General features: G+C 37.8%; 1 protein-coding gene across 1 annotated transcript in view; it reads left to right on the top strand.

Annotated features, from left to right (window-relative positions):
* LOC116911743 (contactin-associated protein like 5-3) overlaps nucleotides 1-20,870 on the top strand; it is an 820,968-nt gene that overhangs the window by 195,241 nt on the left and 604,857 nt on the right. The window contains exon 3 of the mRNA XM_032915729.1: nucleotides 7,802-7,995. Coding sequence (XP_032771620.1) covers nucleotides 7,802-7,995 — 194 coding nt within the window. The remainder of the gene's footprint in view (nucleotides 1-7,801; nucleotides 7,996-20,870) is intronic.

Raw genomic sequence — 20,870 nt, 5'->3', positions numbered from 1 at the left:
TCGTACCAATATTATCCAAACTATTCCACAAAATTGAAACAGATGGAGCACTACAGAATTCCTTCTATGAAGCCACAATTACTCTTATACCTAAACCACACAAAGACCCAACAAAGAAAGAGAACTTCAGACCAATTTCCCTTATGAATATCGATGCAAAAATACTCAATACAATTCTGGCAAACCGAATCCAAGAGCACATTAAAACAATCATTCACCATGATCAAGTAGGCTTCATCCCAGGCATGCAGGGATGGTTTAATATACGGAAAACCATCAACGTGATCCATTATATAAACAAACTGAAAGAACAAAACCACATGATCATTTCATTAGATGCTGAGAAAGCATTTGACAAAATTCAACACCCCTTCATGATAAAAGTCCTGGAAAGAATAGGAATTCAAGGCCCATACCTAAACATAGTAAAAGCCATATACAGCAAGCCAGTTGCTAACATTAAACTAAATGGAGAGAAACTTGAAGCAATCCCACTAAAATCAGGGACTAGACAAGGCTGCCCACTCTCTCCTACTTATTCAATATAGTTCTTGAAGTTCTAGCCAGAGCAATCAGACAACAAAAAGGAGGTCAAGGGGATACAGATCGAAAAGAAGAAGTCAAAATATCACTATTTGCAGATGATATGATAGTATATTTAAGTGATCCCAAAAGTTCCACCAGAGAACTACTAAAGCTGATAAACAACTTCAGCAAAGTGGCTGGGTATAAAATTAACTCAAATAAATCAGTAGCCTTCCTCTACACAAAAAGAGAAACAGGCCGAGAAAGAAATTAGGGAAACAACACCCTTCATAATAGATCCAAATAATATAAAGTACCTCGGTGTGACTTTAACCAAGCAAGGGAAAGATCTGTACAATAAGAACTTCAAGACTCTGAAGAAAGAAATTGAAGAAGATCTCAGAAGATGGAAAGATCTCCCATGCTCATGGATTGGCAGGATTAATATAGTAAAATGGCCATTCTACCAAAAAGCGATCTACAGATTCAATGCAATCCCCTTCAAAATACCAATCCAATTCTTCAAAGAGTTAGACAGAACAATTTGCAAATTCATCTGGAATAACAAAAAACCCAGGATAGCTAAAACTATCCTCAACAATAAAAGGACTTCAGGGGGAATCACTATCCCAGATCTCAAGCAGTATTACAGAGCAATAGTGATAAAAAACTGCATGGTATTGGTACAGAGACAGACAGATAGACCAATGGAACAGAATTGAAGACCCAGAAATGAACCCCACACCTATGGGCACTTGATTTTTTTGACAAAGGAGCCAAAACCATCCAATGGAAAAAAGATAGCATTTTCAGCAAATGGTGCTGGTTCAACTGGAGGTCAACATGTAGAAGAATGCAGATCGATCCATGCTTATCACCCTGTACAAAGCTTAAGTCCAAGTGGATCAAGGACCTCCACATCAAACCAGATACACTCAAACTAATAGAAGAAAAACTAGGGAAGCATCTGGAACACATGGGCACTGGAAAAATTTCCTGAACAAAACACCCATGGCTTATGCTCTAAGATCAAGAATCGACAAATGGGATCTCATAAAACTGCAAAGCTTCTGTAAGGCAAAGGACACTGTGGTTAGGACAAAACGGCAACCAACAGATTGGGAAAAGATCTTTACCAATCCTACAACAGATAGAGGGCTTATATCCAAAATATACAAAGAACTGAAGAAATTAGACAGCAGGGAGGCAAAAAACCCTATTAAAAAATGGGGTTCAGAGCTAAACAGAGAATTCAGAGCTGAGGAATGCCGAATGGCTGAGAAACACCTAAAGAAATGTTCAACATCGTTAGTCATAAGGGAAATGCAAATCAAAACAACCCTGAGATTTCACCTCACACCAGTGAGAATGGCTAAGATCAAAAACTCAGGTGACAGCAAATGCTGGCGAGGATGTGGAGAAAGGGGAACACTCCTCCATTGTTGGTGGGGTTGCAGACTGCTACAACCATTCTGGAAATCAGTCTGGAGGTTCCTCAGAAAATTGGACATTGAACTGCCTGAGGATCCAGCTATACCTCTCCTGGGCATATACCCAAAAGATGCCCCAACATATAAAAAAGACACGTGCTCCACTATGTTCATCGCAGCATTTTATTTATAATAGCCAGAAGCTGGAAAGAACCCAGATGCCCTTCAACAGAGGAATGGATACAGAAAATGTGGTACATCTACACAATGGAATATTACTCAGCTATCAAAACAATGACTTTGTGAAATTCAGGCAAATGGTTGGAACTGGAAACTATCATCCTGAGTGAGCTAACCCAATCACAGAAAGACATACATGGTATGTACTCATTGATAAGTGGCTATTAGCCCAAATGCTTGAATTACCCTAGATGCCTAGAACAAATGAAACTCAAGACGGATGATCAAAATGTGAATGCAGATCGCTCCTGAGAGACACAGCCAGAATACAGCAAATACAGAGGTGTATACCAGCAGGAAACCACTGAACTGAGAACGGGACCCCTGTTGAAGGAATCAGAGAAAGAACTGGAAGAGCTTGAAGGAGCTCGAGACCCCATATGTACAGCAATGCCAACCAACCAGAGCTTCCAGGGACTAAGCCACTACCCAAAGACTATACATGGACTGACCCTGGACTCTGACCTCGTAGGTTGCAATGAATATCCTAGTAAGAGCACCAGTGGAAGGGGAAGCCCTGGGTCCTGCTAAGACTGAACCCCTAGTGAACTAGACTGTTGGGGAGAGGGCAACAATGGGGGGGGTTGGGGAGGAACACCCATAAGGAAGGGAGGGGGAGGGGGATGTTTGCCTGGAAATCGGGAAAGGGAATAACACTAGAAATGTATATAAGAAATACTCAAGTTAATAATAATAAAATAAATAAATAAATAAATAAATAAATAAAAAGAAAAAAAAGAAAAAAAAGAAAAAAAAAGAGAAAGAAATTCAGTTAGTTACTGTTGGCAATAATGGGAAAATTATGAGGGATTGAAAATGTTCATTTAAAACTAGTTAACTGCACTCAATATGGCCTAATTCCTACATTATTTTAGCCTTAATAAGTTTGTTTGTTTGTTTGCTTATTGTAGCTGGTTATTTACTATACAAATATACTAAAGGAAAATGCTGCATTCACAAACAACAAGAACAAAAATCAAGCCATTTCCTGTCAAGGTTCAGTGTTGTTCAGGTGACACTGCTTAAAACTACTTTGATATTTTTTACCTTTTAAAAACAGACAAACCTCTGAAATGAGCAGCAGGGGAGACTGGGCATGATGAATGGTTCCAGAATTAGTATGTATTTTCTGGAAAAGTAGATACAGCACCTTTTTTCCGTTGTAAGGAGTTAGCAGAGAGGCATGAGTAGTGGTTAAGAGTTTTGAGTGTGTTGAGGAAGATAGAAAGAAAAACAAACATGCTTTCCTGGGGTTAAAATCTTAGGGGACTCAAATGCTTTCTTTCATGAGTAGTAACCTTTGTTGAATTTATTTTAATCTATTATTGTATTTGACTGAGACATACACACAATATAATTTGATCAAAACAACACTTTGCCCCTGTACTCCATTTCTTTTCCTATGCCCCTACTACTTATCCCTTCAACCCTCATTTTTTCTTAGATTTTGTACTGTTAATGTCTTTGTGTGTGTGTGTGTGTGTGTGTGTGTGTGTGTGTGTGTGTGTGTGTGTGTATTAAATCAATTGGGTTTATTTAGTAGCTTGTGTTCTCTGTATGAACATGGTTATAAGGCTATCTACTATGCATGTAATAGATTCTCAGTGGCCATCCCTTTAATTCTGTGTTCCCTTCCATGGAAGCCATTAGTTGCTCCTCAGCTAGAGGTGGGATTCCATGTTCCCTAATCCCTGTTGTGCTGACATTTTATCTGTCTTGAATTTCAGTTACACAAAAAGCCATAGAAGCTATGAGTTCACATGTGAATAATCCTGTCTGGCAAACACCATTTCACCACTATCATTATCTCTAGCACTTAAGCCTTTCTGTACCATCTTTTAAGATGATGCCAGAGTCATGGATTGCAGGAATCTTATACAACTGTCCCATTTAGAGTTGAGCACTCCATATTCTCTATTTACTACATGTTGAATAGTTGTGAGACTCTATATTAATCTCCATGTGCTGTAAAAACAATATTCTCTGATAAGGGTTCAAAAATACACTGATTTATGGGCATAAAGTAAGCAAAATAATATTACTAGGTTCTTCTCTAGGACTTATGACCAAGTCAGCTATGGGTTCTTGGGAAATTAACAATAACACACATAAGTTATGTCCTGCAGAGCAGCATTTAAAACCTGGCATTGGGTTTGACACTGTAATAGAGACAGGCTTGTTTAAGTATTGTGGAACAGGACTTAAGTCTAATCAGAAAGAGTTCTGTTATTCCCATGACATACATGCCATTAAGAAACCAGTGGGCATATGTTGCCAAGACAGTCACAATTGTAGCTCACATGATTCACAACTAGTTCAGACTGATGACTACTTTTTTTTTTCAATCTGGTAGTCTGAGTAGCACTTTCCAGCATTATGGATGCTAAAATGTAGGGGTGAAACTTCACGATCAATACAAACTTGAATCTTCTGATTCAAGTATATTGTGTCTTCACCAACGGTGTGTTGTGTTTTCCTAATTATTTAATCTCAAATTAGAGTTTCTACCTCACCCTTGATCATGCAGTTCCCAGACAAAACACATATAACTACTGAGCAGATGTCTACCTTCTATGTTATTAGAATCTATTTCCCCATTAATAATCCCAAGTTGATCTTTGCTGTGAACTAAATGAGCAGTGCTTAACTCCAATTGTCTAACTTTCATGGGTGGGCCTTCATGATCCATCTATGCTGCCGTGGCTTCCGTCACTCTCTCCCTTCTCCTTTGAGATCTACTCAAACCCAAACTCAGGAACTCAAGAACCCCACCTATATATCGTCCTACCAGAGATGGCTGTAGGCATCTTTATTCACTGATCAGGGATAACTTGGATGGCAATGTTACATAATTTTACTTGGGTATATCCTTGGGTATATGTAGACTCCCTCATACCTGAGGGCAATCAGGCCTTAGGGGGGCAATATTTAACATTAAAATATAAGCAAATGATCAAACCTCAACAGCCTTACCTTCAAGATTTGGAAAGCAACCAAAAATGGTGGCAATAGCTTGCAATATTTTAGGTGAATATGAAATCCCACTGACAAAACTGACTAACAGTTGATATATAGGTAAACAATGCCTAGTACTGGGGGTTTTATTTGAATCTATATAGCGTGTGGAGAGACATTGTCTCAAATTATAGGCTAAGTGCAGCCAAACTCTTTTGTATATGCATATTTATATATTCTAGGAAGCTTCATCAATTACAGCTTTTGATGTGGCACTCTCAAAGTTTTGTAATGGTTCTCTATACTAACTCCCCTACCATAACATTCCATGCCACTGAACCATTCCTATTCCATATCCTCATGTCACTTCTCATACCACCAGCAATCTAACTTCATCTGTGTGTATGTGTGTGTGTTTGTGTGTGTGTATGTGTGTGTGTTAATGTAAAACAACTTACTGAAATTAATTCTTAATATTCACCAGGTGGTTCTCCAGATTTCTCCTGACGGTAGCCAGCCTTGGGAGCAAGCCCTTTTCACTGGAATTATCTCCTCAGCCTAAGATTTTTCTATTGATCAGACACACTATTTTCCTGTTAGAAAGTAATCTCAAGGAGCTGGATTTCTCTTAACTGCATTTGAATCCAGGGAATTACACTTTCTGAATTTCTTTCTTCCATTTTGTCAGAAGATGGATAATGTTACTTTCACAGGACATAGTGTAGGGAGTAAAAGCAGACTAAACACCATAAATTCCAATGTCCAATTGGTAGATCACAATAAATACTAATTCTTATCCCTACTATGTATTGTTTAAGAGTTACAAGAGCATGGGAGCTTCCATCAAAATTATGGTGCAGACACCTAGCATCTTTCCCAGCACTTGTTTTGGCACTGTTTCGACTTTGTTTACTGTATCTATCATAAGAAAAGACAAGACAAAGAGATAACTTCAAGTCTAATTACAGCTTTTATTCTTGAGAACATGGTCTTGTGATCATAGCTGTAAAACTCTGGAAAATTAAAAAAAACATTGAGTTTCCATCTCCCCTGCACATAAACAGCACATATACACATGTTAATCCTCTTATTACAGAAAGAATGGAGAAAATCAGTGTATCACAGTACCTGTCTTGTTTGTTGAATATCCACCAATAGGCAGAACACATTGCAGAGTAGAAGACAATCTTGGGCCTCTCTCCATTCATGCTTGAAATCTTATTGAGACAGTGGAAATTAAAGGAAGATTATTAGACAAAAAATACTAGAGAATAGATGATGTTGAAATATAGTTCCCACACCTAACATGTTTTAAAATCAGTAGCCCTTCTTTCTCCCAGATCTAGTAGCAGTATAGTTAGTCCCCTATGGTGAGGGACTGTGCATTGGGAATGAGAAAGTAGAGTGTCCCTGACCTACTAAGCCTGGGTCTGAGAGACTATGCTGTGGTGTCTAGAATATAGAAAGCCCCTGACCTACCAAGCTGAGGTCTGAGGAAATGCTTTTTCTCTTGGTGAGGGATAAAATAGAGCATTACAGGAATAAGCATGCATGTTTAAGGATGAGGTGAATCTATTACTCTATGCTCTAGTTCTGTATATACTCTCCCCTCCTGTTATGAACAAAGGAGTCAGCAACATCACTGAATGTCAACAAACACCTGTCTAACACATAAGATACTCCTCAATACCCCTCATTTCAAGTTCAAGAGGACTTGGAATCCCAGCATTGAATCAGTAAATGTTTATATGAATTTAGTTTTTCCTACTTGAAATGGATACAAAAAGCTTAACTCCTCTGATTATGAAAGAATGAATATTGATTATCTACAAAGTTCAAATATCATGAATAGTCTAGAAACTAAGCAGCTGTTGCAAATTTCTTGTGAGACAGTAAGTTATTCATGAGATGTGCCAGGCTTCCTCATGTACTGTGACTGTGCATATATCATTCCCTTCTCTGTTCCCCATGGATGAGTTATTGCAGAACTCTCTGCTTCCCACCTTCCAAAGCATGGCTACCCTGGCCTCAGATTCGGCATTACTGTCTCTGCATTTCTGAACAACTGCTAGAACATTCCTTTCCCTGTGCCAGTATTATAACTTCTGTTCTTCTCTAGTAAAGTTTTCTGACATGCTTTGTATGAACATGTCTTTCCCTTTCACCCAGCATTCTTCTTGTTGGGCATAAAGGTTACATGAATAAATGGTGTCTGTGGAAGGTTCAATAAATGTGTTCTTTAAATTTTGCATCTACAGTGATATATGAATCTCCTAGGAGGTTCAGAGTACAGATTTGGACAGAGAAAGAAGCAAAGATGTGGAAGAAAGAGGAATGGGAAAAGAAAGGAAGGAAGGAGGGAAGGAAGAAAGGAAAAAAGGAAGGAAGGAAGGAAGGAAGGAAGGAAGGAAGGAAGGAAGGAAGGAAGGAAGGAAGGAAAGAGAAAAGAGTAGGTGACATCATAATTGCTTCCTTTTCCCTTAACCAGGTGCCCTGGGATACAGGATAGAAAATTGCTTTTGAGAGTACTAGGAGTTTAAGTTCAGAGGCAGGATCCATGCATAATTGAACACAGTTTGCAGTGATCTTTGACATAGAAAATAATGACTTTCTATATCATTATTATAAGTCTCTCTTTCATCCTATTCCAGGAACAGGTGGTTGGTCCCCAGCATATTCCAATGCCCAACAGTGGCTCCAGATTGATCTTGGAAACAGAGTGGAGATTACAGCAGTGGCCACTCAGGGAAGATATGGGAGTTCTGACTGGGTGACAAGCTATCGTCTCATGTTCAGTGACACTGGACACAACTGGCAGGAGTACAAACAAGAAGACAACATCTGGGTAGGAAGTACTTTCTTATTCCTCTGAATAAAGATTGGATGCTAATGATTGAGTGTTTCTGCTTTCATACTGTGTCCAGACTGTGTAGTCATATTCACTAACCTGTGCCCATATAGATATGATGAGATATCTAGGCCCTGGTTCAAATATAGCTCTATATCAAGGGAAATCAGAATATCAGCTGTAGAGAGGTTAACATATCTTTGCAAATCCAATGGTTTTTAGGTTACAATATGTTATGTCATGTATAAAATAGGAAAACATGGTGACAATCTGATTGTCTGTAGGACAATGGCTATTTACTTTCCTTTCCTTGTTGTTGTGTGGTAAAATTCTGTCAACATAAGTAACATAAGTGAGAAAAGGCTCATTTTTGCTTCTCGTTCCTGATTAGCATCCACCACAGCAGGGAATTGACAGCTGTGAGAGCTTGAGGTGGCCAGGCACATGCATCCATAATCAGAAGAAGCAATAAATGTTATGCTAGTGCTCAGCTCACTTTTTGAACTATTATGCAATCCAGAGTCCTAGGCAGGAAATGATGACTCCCACAGTGGATATGCATGTCCACCTAAATTAGCAGTCAAGAGTTCCCTATAGAATTGCTCAAAGGCTCATTTCTCAGATGACTCTAGATTTTGTCAAATTCACAATTAACATTTACTATCATGTTGGGCAATTATATATATATATATGTGTGTGTGTGTGTGTATGTGTGTGTGTGTGTATGATATGCATATGTGTGTTTATACATTATGTTCTTTTAGAAGAAAGTTGTGATGTTTTTATTTTAAACTAAAAGCAGCATTTGTTTACATATTGTTTTATTCAATGCTTGCCCAAGACTGCGAAGTGTGAGATTATGCCTTAGAAATCTTCACTTTTGTCTGAGTCTGCTGAACAGCTACTATTTGAGATTCTAAAAACATTCAAATATAGAAAAAAGAGAACATTTAGGCTTTTCCGGGCATTGTAACTATCACATTGAAAGTAATATACCTGCTCTAAGTTTTAAAACAGAAATTATTCCTTGCCACTGCTCCTTACTTATGAACTTTGTGTAAGCAAAAATTGTCAAGAAACCATAAGAAAAAGAAAGCAGGGACAAGAGGCACAGGGTGATGCTACCTAGAGACACCTCTAGTGTATAGAGTTTGGGGCCTGGGAAGATGGCTCAGCAGCAAAAGTGTTTACCATCAAAGGATGAGGACTGGATTTCATATCCTGGAACCAACAATAAAGCCAGATATATGCTGTAGTATCATCAGAGACACCAAAACCATGCTGGTTAGCCAGAGTGGATAGAAGGACAATGGGCACTGGTTAAGTAGATAATGAGTAGTAGATAAAAAAGACCCTGAAATCAACCTTATGCCTCACACAGGGCTACACCTGAGTGAACATGCATGAAATACATGAACATACATGAACATACATGTAGATATCAAAAAATAAAGTTAAGGCTTTGGATAAAATAAGATGTAAACAAATGCTGCTTTTAGCTTAGAATAAAAAATATCGCAACTTTCTTTTTAAAGAACATAATGTATGAACATGTATGAATGTACGATGATGGATAACATTGTCTTTTCCCCTCAAAACCTTCATGGTGACTTCAGTTACTACATCATTCAGAATTAGCCTAATCTTGTTGAAAAGAATGCACTTTAGCTGTATTGATATTTTTCTTAAGATCTCTAAATGAGACTAGAAATAAAGTAAGCATTCCAGCTATTTAGCAAACATGGAATATTGAATACCAGTGTTGTCATTTTCTTGGGTCATTGAGGATATCAGCTGACATCTTCTCACGGGGCATAGTCTTTAATTTTCAAAATGCTCCTTGAAGGCTCTCCTATTTTTTTTTCAATATTGAAGACCACATCAAATTTTAAAGATTTGTGCTTGCTTTGCTATTGAGTGTGGTGTAAGAAACAAGCAGTCCTTCTGCTTGGTGAACAATTTCAAATTTTTATAGTGACTTTAGAGGATAAAATGGACACGGAATTATTTATTTTCTCTGGAGATTTCCATTAGAACTGGTTGTTTTCAGATGGAGTTGCAGTTTGGTCCATGAATAAAAATAGATACAAGTTTCATTTTTTTTTTCAGATACACATGCCCTTCTCTCAGTGGTCCTCAGGGAGTATTTCAAGAAGGCCTCTCTGTGTTTGGAAACAGCTGACAAAGGGCTTTAAATCCTGCTTGAGTTCATGGTTTACTTGAGTTTAAAATGTTTTTCTTTTCCTTCAAGGCAGGCACCCCAATCTTCTATATCTATGGGGAACTAAGCCTCCACATATTAGATTAATTTGAAAGAGAACTGTGGAATTGCCAATAATATTAGAGCTGCAGGGTGGACAAGGAAGATCATTGTTGCCCTATACTGTCACCCTTCAACAGCCTTGACACTGAGTAGGAAACAATAGGACTATTAGTCAAAATTATGTTTTATTTCTAAGTGTACTTGATTGTGAAAGTATGGTCTGTTTCTCCTTTCTCATATTTTTAACACCTCTCCCCCCTTATTTTCAGCTTTTCTCAATTGAAACCTGAACCTTGTCAGACCTACTCTGGAAAAAATATTATTAAAGCTCACTGTTTAATTTATACAATGCTAAATATAAAGTAAGAAATCAGCAAGTGCAGTGATGTGTACCTGTGTTTTGCAAGTACTGTCTAAACTCAGAAGTGGTCTAACAGAATCTGTCGAACCAGTGTTTTACAAACATTTTACAAAAATATGTAAAGATTCCTTTATAGAAAATACTTAAGCTCTCATTAAAACATGCTGTAATTAAATACATTGCTTTGGCATAGTGAGTGGAGTGTTTGCCATATAGACATGAGGATATGAGTTCCATTTCCCAGTATATACATATAAGAAAAGAAAACAGAGCAAAGCAAAGCTAAGCAAAGAAAAGGAAAGCAAATGTGGACATTTCTGTACATAGTACAAGCTGTAGCACTTGTTCTGGGGAGTCAGAGATAGGTGGCCTCTTGGCCATTTTTGGCTAACCAGTTTAGCCAAATGTGTGAGTTCCAGGTATAGTTAGAAAAATTCAAAAAATAAGGAGTAGAGAATAAGGAATATATGTCTAATGTAACCTCTGGCTTCAACACACAGATATAAATATGCATGTAGATACAGGAATGGACACAGAATCAGGGAATGAGAGAGAGTGGGCGGGATAGAAAGGAAGGGAGAGAGAGATGCAGAGGATTGAATCGGTCATTTTAAGTTTCCACATGACCCTAGTACTTAAGCCCATCAATATTAAGTGTCAGCTGCCTGAGAACAGTAGAGACATTCTTGACCATACTTTTCCTTGGTTTTTTAAGAATTTTTTTTTAAATGTATGCTGCATGTGTGAAAGTGTGTTCATGCTTTCTGACATGAATATGTATTAACACATGTGTTCAAATCATGCTTACATTTCTTTATGTGTATGTATGTATAAAGAGTCCCATGGGTGCTGTTGAAAATGTCTTCATTGATGGTTCTCTTCCTTATACATTGAAGTAGAGTCTCTCTTCAAACTCACAACTCACCTTTAAACTAGACAAGCTAGTGTGATTGTTGTACAGAGTTTCTGTTTTGTAATCAATGGGACTACAGAGAGAATAACAAATCCACTCAGCTTTTAGACTCTGGTCTTCATGCTTGTGAAGACAGTACTGTTCATGCTGACCTTCTATTTAACATCCTGTTTTGTTTAGTTGGTTGGTGGGTTGATTGGTTTGGTTTTGTTTGTTTTCAGGTTTTTTTTTTTTGGTTTCTCTGTTTTATTTGTTTTTGTTGCTCTCTGTGTGTTTGTGAGTGTGTGTGCATGTGTGTGTTTTTTGCTGGGATGCAACTTGTGGCCTGAGGCATGGTAGACAACTTCTCTCATGTTCTATAGCTCATTTGGTCATTTGTAGAGGCCTGAAGCTTGATGTGATTCTGTTTGTAATAGCTTTGTATAATAAGCATACTGAACAATACACACAACATACATACTGTGTGGCATCAATTTACCAGCGCTCAAGAGGTTTCTTTAACTTCAAGTTCACTTCAGAATAAGAACCTTTAAAATACACCTTTACGTTAACACAGGAGAAAATCTCTGTGCTAAAAATTCAATTTGGAGAGTTTCTGATCTAGTACTGAGTTGATCATTCATGAATGAGGCCACTGAGCAGCCACTTAGCACTGCCTCATAATATATTAATAAGCTGACTGCCTGGCCACTAAATGACCAGGTCTGAAAGTATCTCAGGGTCCGGTTTGGCAACAAATTTTAGCATTTCTATGGAATGTAAGCCTCTTTAATTTGTGGTATAGACATGTTAGAGAGATCCACAAATTGAAATTCTAACTCTGAGGAGCACCTGAGCCAGTGTAATTTACTCTATGTGTGTTGGTGGGGTGTGTGTGTAGGTTAGACACCAAGCTGCAGAAGCCTCTTCTCCTCTTCCACTCTGTGTGTCTCAGGGATAGGTCACAGGTCACTCGGATAGGGGACAGTGCCTTTAGCTACTGGACCATCTCCTGAGCTCAGTATTTAGGTCTTCAGTGAGGCAGGAAAAATGAGCACCTGACTCTTCTGCCTGCCTTTACCCATGCATCAAAAGTTACAAAACTGTTTCTGTGATCAAATTCATCTCTCTCCTACTTAGAGACTTTCAAGTCATCAGAAACCTTTAAGGTCATCAGCACTACAACCCCATCTTTATTGTGCCTACACAGAAAACACAAAACAAAAGTGCAGTAAATTGGTGTTTAAAATTTCTCTGCCTCCCAATCATTCACGCTTCCTTTTCAAATCCACAGCCCACATTATCAACAATGGTATATATTACTGTATGGTCATCTTTCTTCATTTTTCTTTTGCAAATACACTCCAAAAAGTCCACTTCAGGTTTAAGTGTCAGAAAAAAAATGTTGTTGGTAGCTTCTCCAGTTTGGATCATGCAGATATTAGTTTGTTATATTTAACTTAGGCCCACTCACATCTGACTGAACTCTATTCAGCCAGAAAGACCACCCTGAAATTGATAAAGGTCTCTTTTATAAGAGGATAGAGCTCTACTCACATTTTATAAGTTAACTTGAAGACTACTTTCTGAAGTACATGAAGACCAGGCAGTACCTATGGAATTGATGCTAGGTGAAAAGACAACCTCTCAAAGTCCAAAGTGACTTCCTTTGGGTATTTGTTTGCAGACATGCACTTCTATGCAGCATGCGTGATTCAATCAGAACTATGTGCACCTGGGCACTCTGATAATATTATGAGTACATTATTTTATCTTTATTGAAACCTAACAGATTGCTTCTATTTTCAGAAGACATTGATATTTCAAAAGGTTATGAATGCTGTGCTCTTTCACATGTTATCACATCAGCTCTACCTGTCCATGATATCTAAGCACAAGCTATAGGTAATACTTTAGCTTACCCACAGTGGTTGTTAGGAATTGATGTTCTATGATAAACAATAGGAAAGAGTCTCCAATAACGTTTCAGAACACAATGATCAGGTAAATCAAAATGAAAACATAAGTCTCCTTGGAAAAATCTGGTACGAAGTATTTTATGTTTTTGTGGGAATATGTGGAGGACATGGAGATGCTTAATTTGTTTTCAAAAATAGCTTCCTGACTACAGTTACAGTGAAAAGAACAGCCTCCCACTCTGAAGCCATGTACCCATGAGGAACTGTATTCCCTCAAAATGTGACCCAGAGTAAATTCTCCTCCATTTAATTGCTGCCTGTCAGCTATTTTGTCACAGCAGCCAGCCACAGATACACCAATCTTTCACTCTGATTACCTTGTTTCTTCTTCAGATGCATTTTGCATTTCACATTTACAGGGATCATACTACCTTTTACTAACACAAGCTCAACCTGTCCAGTGTGATGCTGTGTGATTTCTGTACAGTTCTGGAGTCTGCTTGCACACAAATGTCCTGCATTGGTTATCCAGCTCTTTCCTTAATCTGATGTAAATTGAAACAATGGATTACACATTTTAGTAATCAGTTCCCCAATTTCATCCTTGAGCTGCTTACAAAATTCTTGGGCGATTTTCTCCTATCTTCTTGATTTACACACATTTATTTTGCCAACAGTCATGGCGTGTTCTGAGTATTGATTGCTGTTTTATATACTATTTTAAGCCTAACAGTTTCAGAAAACAATTTCAGAGAAAGAATCTCATCATTATCAACATATGTTTTTTAATTGTGTGTCTAGCATCAGGCTACATGAATGGAAACGTTCTGTATGCCCTGAAACATTAAGAGACTAAAATATGGCTTCTCTATAACAAGCCCTACTTTCTTATTTGTATATGTGTATGTCTACACTCATTTGTGCATTGTGAAAATACAGTGATCCTCCTGTCTCAGTCCCTGACAGCCCAGGGTATATAGGTAGGCACACTCTCAAACCTGGTTTTATCTTTGTTTTTGTTTTTTATTTTTGTTTGTTTGTGAGTTTGTTTTATGAGATTTCAAGGGATCCATTCATAAGATATAGACCTTCATGCTTATATACAGAGTATTCTTAACAACTCCATCTCCAGTCTTTGCTTTTATATCTTTAAAATAAAGTAATGAGATTTCATATAACAGTATATAATCAAAGACATTGGCAGAGATTTCTGTGGCCTGGAACACACTGTGTTACTCATTATAATCACATACCTCATCCTTCAGAGTGCTAAAGAAACTAGCCACTGTGTCGGGTGACTGGTAGGATTTTAAAGATAAATCTTTCATTTATTTTCTCACAATATACATTTAGAAGTGTAAAGTGTAAGTGTTAATTTTATAGATGAATATTATTTAAAAGAATATTGCAGATGAGTAGCAATACTGTATGAGCTAGAGGACAGGGACATCTGCTGTGAGATTGTCTTCTCTAAAATGTACAAGAAAATTAACAGAAGTAGGGTGGTGGGGTTAGGGATAAGGAGTGGATCTGGGAGGAGTTGGGGGAAGAAGTGATAGGTGAATATAATAAAGATATATTGTATGAAGGACTCAAAGAATGAAAAAATATATATGAATATACACATATACATGACTTTGCTAGTAAAACTCCAGAAGAACCAAGACAAGCTGTCTTTTAAAAAAAATCAGCTAAGAACTCTATACACTTAGTCTGTTAATTTAACAGGGACCACCAATGAAAAAATTACTTGCCAACATGCAGCTGGTTGAATCAGCTATGACCATGGATAGATGTGTAACTTGCCCTGCACATCTTTGCCACCAGCTATGACAGGTGTAGATGTACCTGCCTCCTGACAGCCAGCACTCATTCTTTTGCATTTTCTACTCAGACAATTTGATTTACAGATGGCCTTGCTTATGACGGAATGATGTACCTCGAAATGGAGATTTATTTTCACATTGATTCTGCTTTAAATCACCAAGTATAGACTAATGAAGCTCAGTGCTCTCCTTGAGATTTCCCAGTGACTTTCTATGGTCTTTGCTGACCTGGACTCTTAAGACTGAAGGAACCCTGCTGGGAAGGGAGGAAGGAACAACTTGCCAGATCAACATTTGGTGCTTGCCCCTGCCTCAGCAGGCTTCTCTCTAGCACATGGTCCTAAAACTTTCTGAGAACTTGTTTCAGGGCACTTCCCTCAGTGGGGTCTAGCCTTTTCAGAAGTTAATTCTTTCCCATATTTACACAGGTGATATTTAAACACATTCCATAGACTGGGAGTCAACATGCAGTTTTCAAGATTAATATTTGTAAAGACACTTTCTGTGAAAGAGCAGATAGGAAAGCTGCAACACCCCCATCCCAGTTACATTTGTAGTAGAATACGATCCAGCAGTTGACATCAAAAGACTGCTTAATATTCACTATTATGGATATTAATCTTTTTGTCAAATTATTCCATGTTTCCCAGAAAGGTCAGCTAATAATAATAATAATAATAATAATAATAATAATAATAATATACACATAAATACATATATATGTATATATATATATATATATATATATCTCAACTAGGTCTGGAAGACTTTATCCATAGAATAGAAGAAACAGAGTTAGTATTTCAATTTTAATATAGTTTGCTTTTTAAGATTTATCTCATTGTATTAGTAAATATAATACTGATACTGTAATGTCTGAGAGAAGGAGAATTACTTTTACTTTCCTTCTCTTTACTGAGGGGTGTATGTGTGTGTGTGTGTGTGTGTGTATGTGTGTGTGTGTGTGTGTGTGCATATGTTGTGTGTGTCTGTGTATGGATATGTATCCATACATGCAATGTGCATGCATGTGTACTGATAAACATGAACATGAATGTGCTTGATTGTGGAGGTAAGACCTTAAAATTAGGTGTCCTTCCTCCAAGAATTTTTGTAGACGGGTTTTCTCAGTAGTCTGGATCACTTGAATTTGGCACTGCTGCACACCAGCAGATGCCAGGAATCCACTTGTTTCCATGTGTCCCATGCTTGGTTTACAAATGATCACACCACTACTCAACTTCTTACTTGGATTCTGGGGCTTGGACTTAGATGCTCTTAGCTTTTTCCCTTGAAAGGCAAGTGTAATATGGGAGACTGACCTTACATGAACTATAAAATAGAGTTTCAGAAAATGAACATGCCTTAAAGTGCCCCATAGGTTTTGTTCAGGCACTGTGTTGAGCTGGGCTTGGGGAATATCTGATGCAATAGATCAGAGTAGGGCGAAGAATTTACATTTCTATAGAAATGTCAGGTGATCATGGGGCAATTATGGTATGCCTTCATTATTTGAAGCATGTATAAACCATAAGTGGATTCATGCACTTGATGAGCTTTTACCAGAACTAAATGGAAATCTATAACTATTATACAAGCTGGTGTGTGGCATCCACTTGGGTAAGGTACCCTGAGGACATTGACTCTCAGTTTCATTAATCTAAGCTTTGCATACAAAAGAAAGAACAAGCCTAAAATGTCAGCAATTTTTGAGTAAACTAAAAGTTCAATGGGAAAGGTAAGTTCTCCTTGGGTTATAGGCAGAATTATGCGGGCAAGCTCATTAAAAACAAGTAGCTCAGAGGCCTTGAAGCTGACAGAATAACCTTAGAAGAGCATGATAGAGTTGCTGACACCAATAGAAAAGAACTTTAGCCCCAAATCTGTAGCCCCAGGTGTCTACTTAGCATGTAGTTAAATGGAAAGCTTCCTGATCTGGCAAGGGCTTCTGGAAACAACAACAACAACAACAACAACAAAAGCTCCCTGGCTTTTAAATAAGAAAATAGGATCAAAGGAAATGCATCTTCAATAAGATTATGAGCTCATTATCACAATAGCAGACAGTGCTAAGGAGAAAGTTTTGATATAAAAACCATGAGGCACAGTTGCTCCTAAGGTGGCTCTGCTGTTGTTGCCTCGGTGTGAGCTGCAAGCAAAGAGGGATAATAAAAAGTTGGTGGATGAAGTTTAAAAATAAAAGTGGACCAACCAACACCACAAATGAAATATGGAGTGCGCAGAACTCATTTGTTTCATGTCTATCCTCTCTTATAATGGTTCCATGGATAAACTCCTTTCCTCTGTCTGAGAGTATACAGATCTTTTCACTTCTGTTCTAAACCAATGAGAAACACCAAATGGAGTCACAACTTGCCTTCAAAATATATGTTTCACTATATTAAGCTATATATTAAGCTATACCCTATAGATGAAGGGAATAGTTAATTTTTTCCATCAAAGATATCACAGAGAGATGTCACCAATGATCAAGCAAATGCTCATCAGTGAAGAACTCACAGACTTAATTTCAGTTCATTTCTCCTGATCCATGTGCACAACCACCTGCAACTCTACCTGTAGTGGATCCATTACCTATGGCCTCTCAAAGCATTGCACTCATACACACACACACACACACACACACACACACACACACACACACAAAGCTACAACGAAATTTTAAAAGAAAGTGCTCTTAGAACTGTGATGAAGTTGTCAAAGAATTCTGGGTCCCCCATTTCTTGTCTTATTTGATTGTAATTTAGAATATCAAGTATATGTACAAAGATTTATTTGGTTTAAAAGTAAGACTTGGCAGTCTTCTCTGAGAGAAAGACAAATGTGTAGAAAGAAACATCATGAAGATCTGTGTGAAGACGGGGAGGTACATATTTTAGAATTTTCGGTAGATCAAGTGCCATGGTAAGTTTTCCCTAGAAGCAATTTTGACTTTATAATGATTTGGCTACATTTTTGTCTCACTGTTTTTCTGGCAAGCTACAATGACCAAAGGCTAGACTTCTGTTAAGGGATTGAGAAACTGAGTATCTACAACGGATAAGGACTAAGCCAGCTGTGTTTCCCTGCTACTATGGGTCAACTTCAGGTGGACATGATCACATTAAATGCATAGTTTCCTGGGTATACTCATTTAAACAAAGATTAGCTGCTTTCTCTCCTAAGTGGCTCAGGTTAACTCTCTTACACTGTTAGCTGTTCTTCTCCTGTCCATATAGAAACCTCTTTGTGCTTTGGTTTTGGGGTATGTGTGCACATCTCTGTGCATGTGTGCATCCCTGACTTAAACTAATGTACCTGCTTCTATGATGTGCTACTATTTTAGATATTACATTTATGTCAGTGCTGTATGTTTGTGAGAACGGAAGAAGATACATACATAGGGCTTATGTGGCTAAATGAGTTAAATACAAAAGCTCTTGCTGCACAATCAGAGATCTGAGTTCAGATACCACACTCATGTGAACTGCCAGGTATGACAATACACAGTTGTAAGCCAGAGCTATACAGGGCAGAGAGAGGAGAATCATAGTATGTGATAACTACCAGATAGCTCAAAGTTCAATCAGATACACTGTCTCCATCAAGTAAGTCAGAGAGTGACAGAGCTGAATACATGTTATCCTTCTCTGGACCTTGCACATATACCCTTAGGAGGAATCTTTGTTTAAACATGTCCAATATCTGGGTACCCTTTCTATTGAAATAGCTTTCTCCACATCAGGAAATACTAAGGCCGCATTACTAGTATGGATGTACACATGCGAGTGACTGTACCACCATGGACTTCTAGGTGTACAACAAACACTCTGCTGGCCTCTCTCCCAGTCCAGAAAATTGTTGATCAATGAGTCCCGATGTGATGTTGGTCTGCTTTTCTTTTCCTACTGGGTATTCTAGTCTTAGCTCAGCCATAATCTTTTGTGTACCTCCCTCATCCCACATAATATGTCAGCTTGGCAGTGTTCTCTTTTGGGATGTATTTGTCACTTAATAATTTCTGAAACAATTAGATAATGACTCTTCAAATGGCTTTGTCAGTTCTGTGTAATGAATAGACCAATAATCATGTAAGGAAATGCAAGATTGAACTTCCAGTGACAATGTGGAGAGATTTTAAAAATAGTGTTACAGAATTTAAAATTTTAAGGTCTATAAAGCTTGCAAATTAATGTTAATGTTTATTAACTGTTTTTTTCTGGAACCTGAAGTCTTCCAAATGGCTGTAATTAAATGTACAGACATGAATGAAAAAAAAATCTTTCAGGAAACAAACCTAGTATTTATGCAAGAGTTGATAGATTCTCTTTACACATGTAAAATATATTCATTATATATATATGTGCACATACAAATGCACATCTTATCATTCAAACATAAATTTATTTATATTTATACAGTTAAATTAAATGTATTTGTGTTACATATATATATATATACATATATATGTGAATTTTAGCATGCTACACTTATCCTGAACTATATATTATAATCATTTAATTTTTTAACATTTTGATGCTATTAAAATATCTAGAAAAGTGAATATTCTTCATATTACAATTTTAATTTAGCAGTGAAATGTGTTATGTAAATTGTGCCAAACTGTATTAGGTTGGATTAATGGAAACCAGTATCACTGCAATGAGAAACCTCAAAGGCACAGCATAGTGATTTATACCTCTGCAACTAAGCACCCATGGCTTTTAGCAACAGTTCTCAGCCATGATATGAGGAAGCAATGAGGAAGTTGGTCCCTAACATTGTGCAAAATGACAGTGGCATTAGAATAGGAGATGATTTCTCCATCCTGAAGCAATCTGACCAAGGGAACAGTCAACAATTTAGGAACCATGAGATTTCCATTCCTTCTCCTAACACCAAGTAAGACTAAGTTCCTTAGTCTCTAAAATCTACAAATGGTACTATACTCTAAGAATATATCTAGGGATGTGAATAGCATTAGTATTTATGTGTTTGTATGCAGGTACTTGGGTTTTGGGTTGTGCACACCTCTGAGAGAGAACAACTTCAGGTAGCATTTCTGAGACATTGTGTACCTTGTTTATTGTATTGAGGCAGAGCTCTCACTGGCCTGAGATTCAAAAGGAGACCCTCATTGAGGCCCAGGATTCCACTGGTCTTTCTCCCCAGCTCTATGATTACAAGTAAGCATCATGAACATGACATTTTTAAGGTTATTTCTGAAGATACAGAAGAGATCCTTATGCTTCCAAGCCTGCACTTCACTGGCTTTACTATCATCCTTAATAAGCAGTATGAATTTCATGTCACTCTTAGCATTTAGATTGGAGGTGGGGTTGGGGATTTAGCTCAGTGGTAGAGTGCTTGCCTAGCAAGTGCAAAGCCCTGGGTTTGGTCCCCAGCTCTGAAAGAAAAAAAAAAAAAGATTTGAGGTAAGTGTTGTAAGACCCCATAGTGGCCTTACCTCAGGAGCACCACCTACAGAGCACAGATTGACAAAGTGACCGCTGCAGTAGCATGACGGTATAAGGTTTTTAATGCACGTACATGGGGTTGCTCATCCACGAAGAGAGAGGCAACCCCAACCCAAAATCACACAACTTTTCTT

The sequence above is a fragment of the Rattus rattus genome, chromosome 10, assembly GCF_011064425.1.
Source record: "Rattus rattus isolate New Zealand chromosome 10, Rrattus_CSIRO_v1, whole genome shotgun sequence".
In the NCBI taxonomy this organism is placed as follows: Eukaryota; Metazoa; Chordata; class Mammalia; order Rodentia; family Muridae; genus Rattus; species Rattus rattus.
This window is presented reverse-complemented; position numbering and strand designations above follow the sequence as displayed.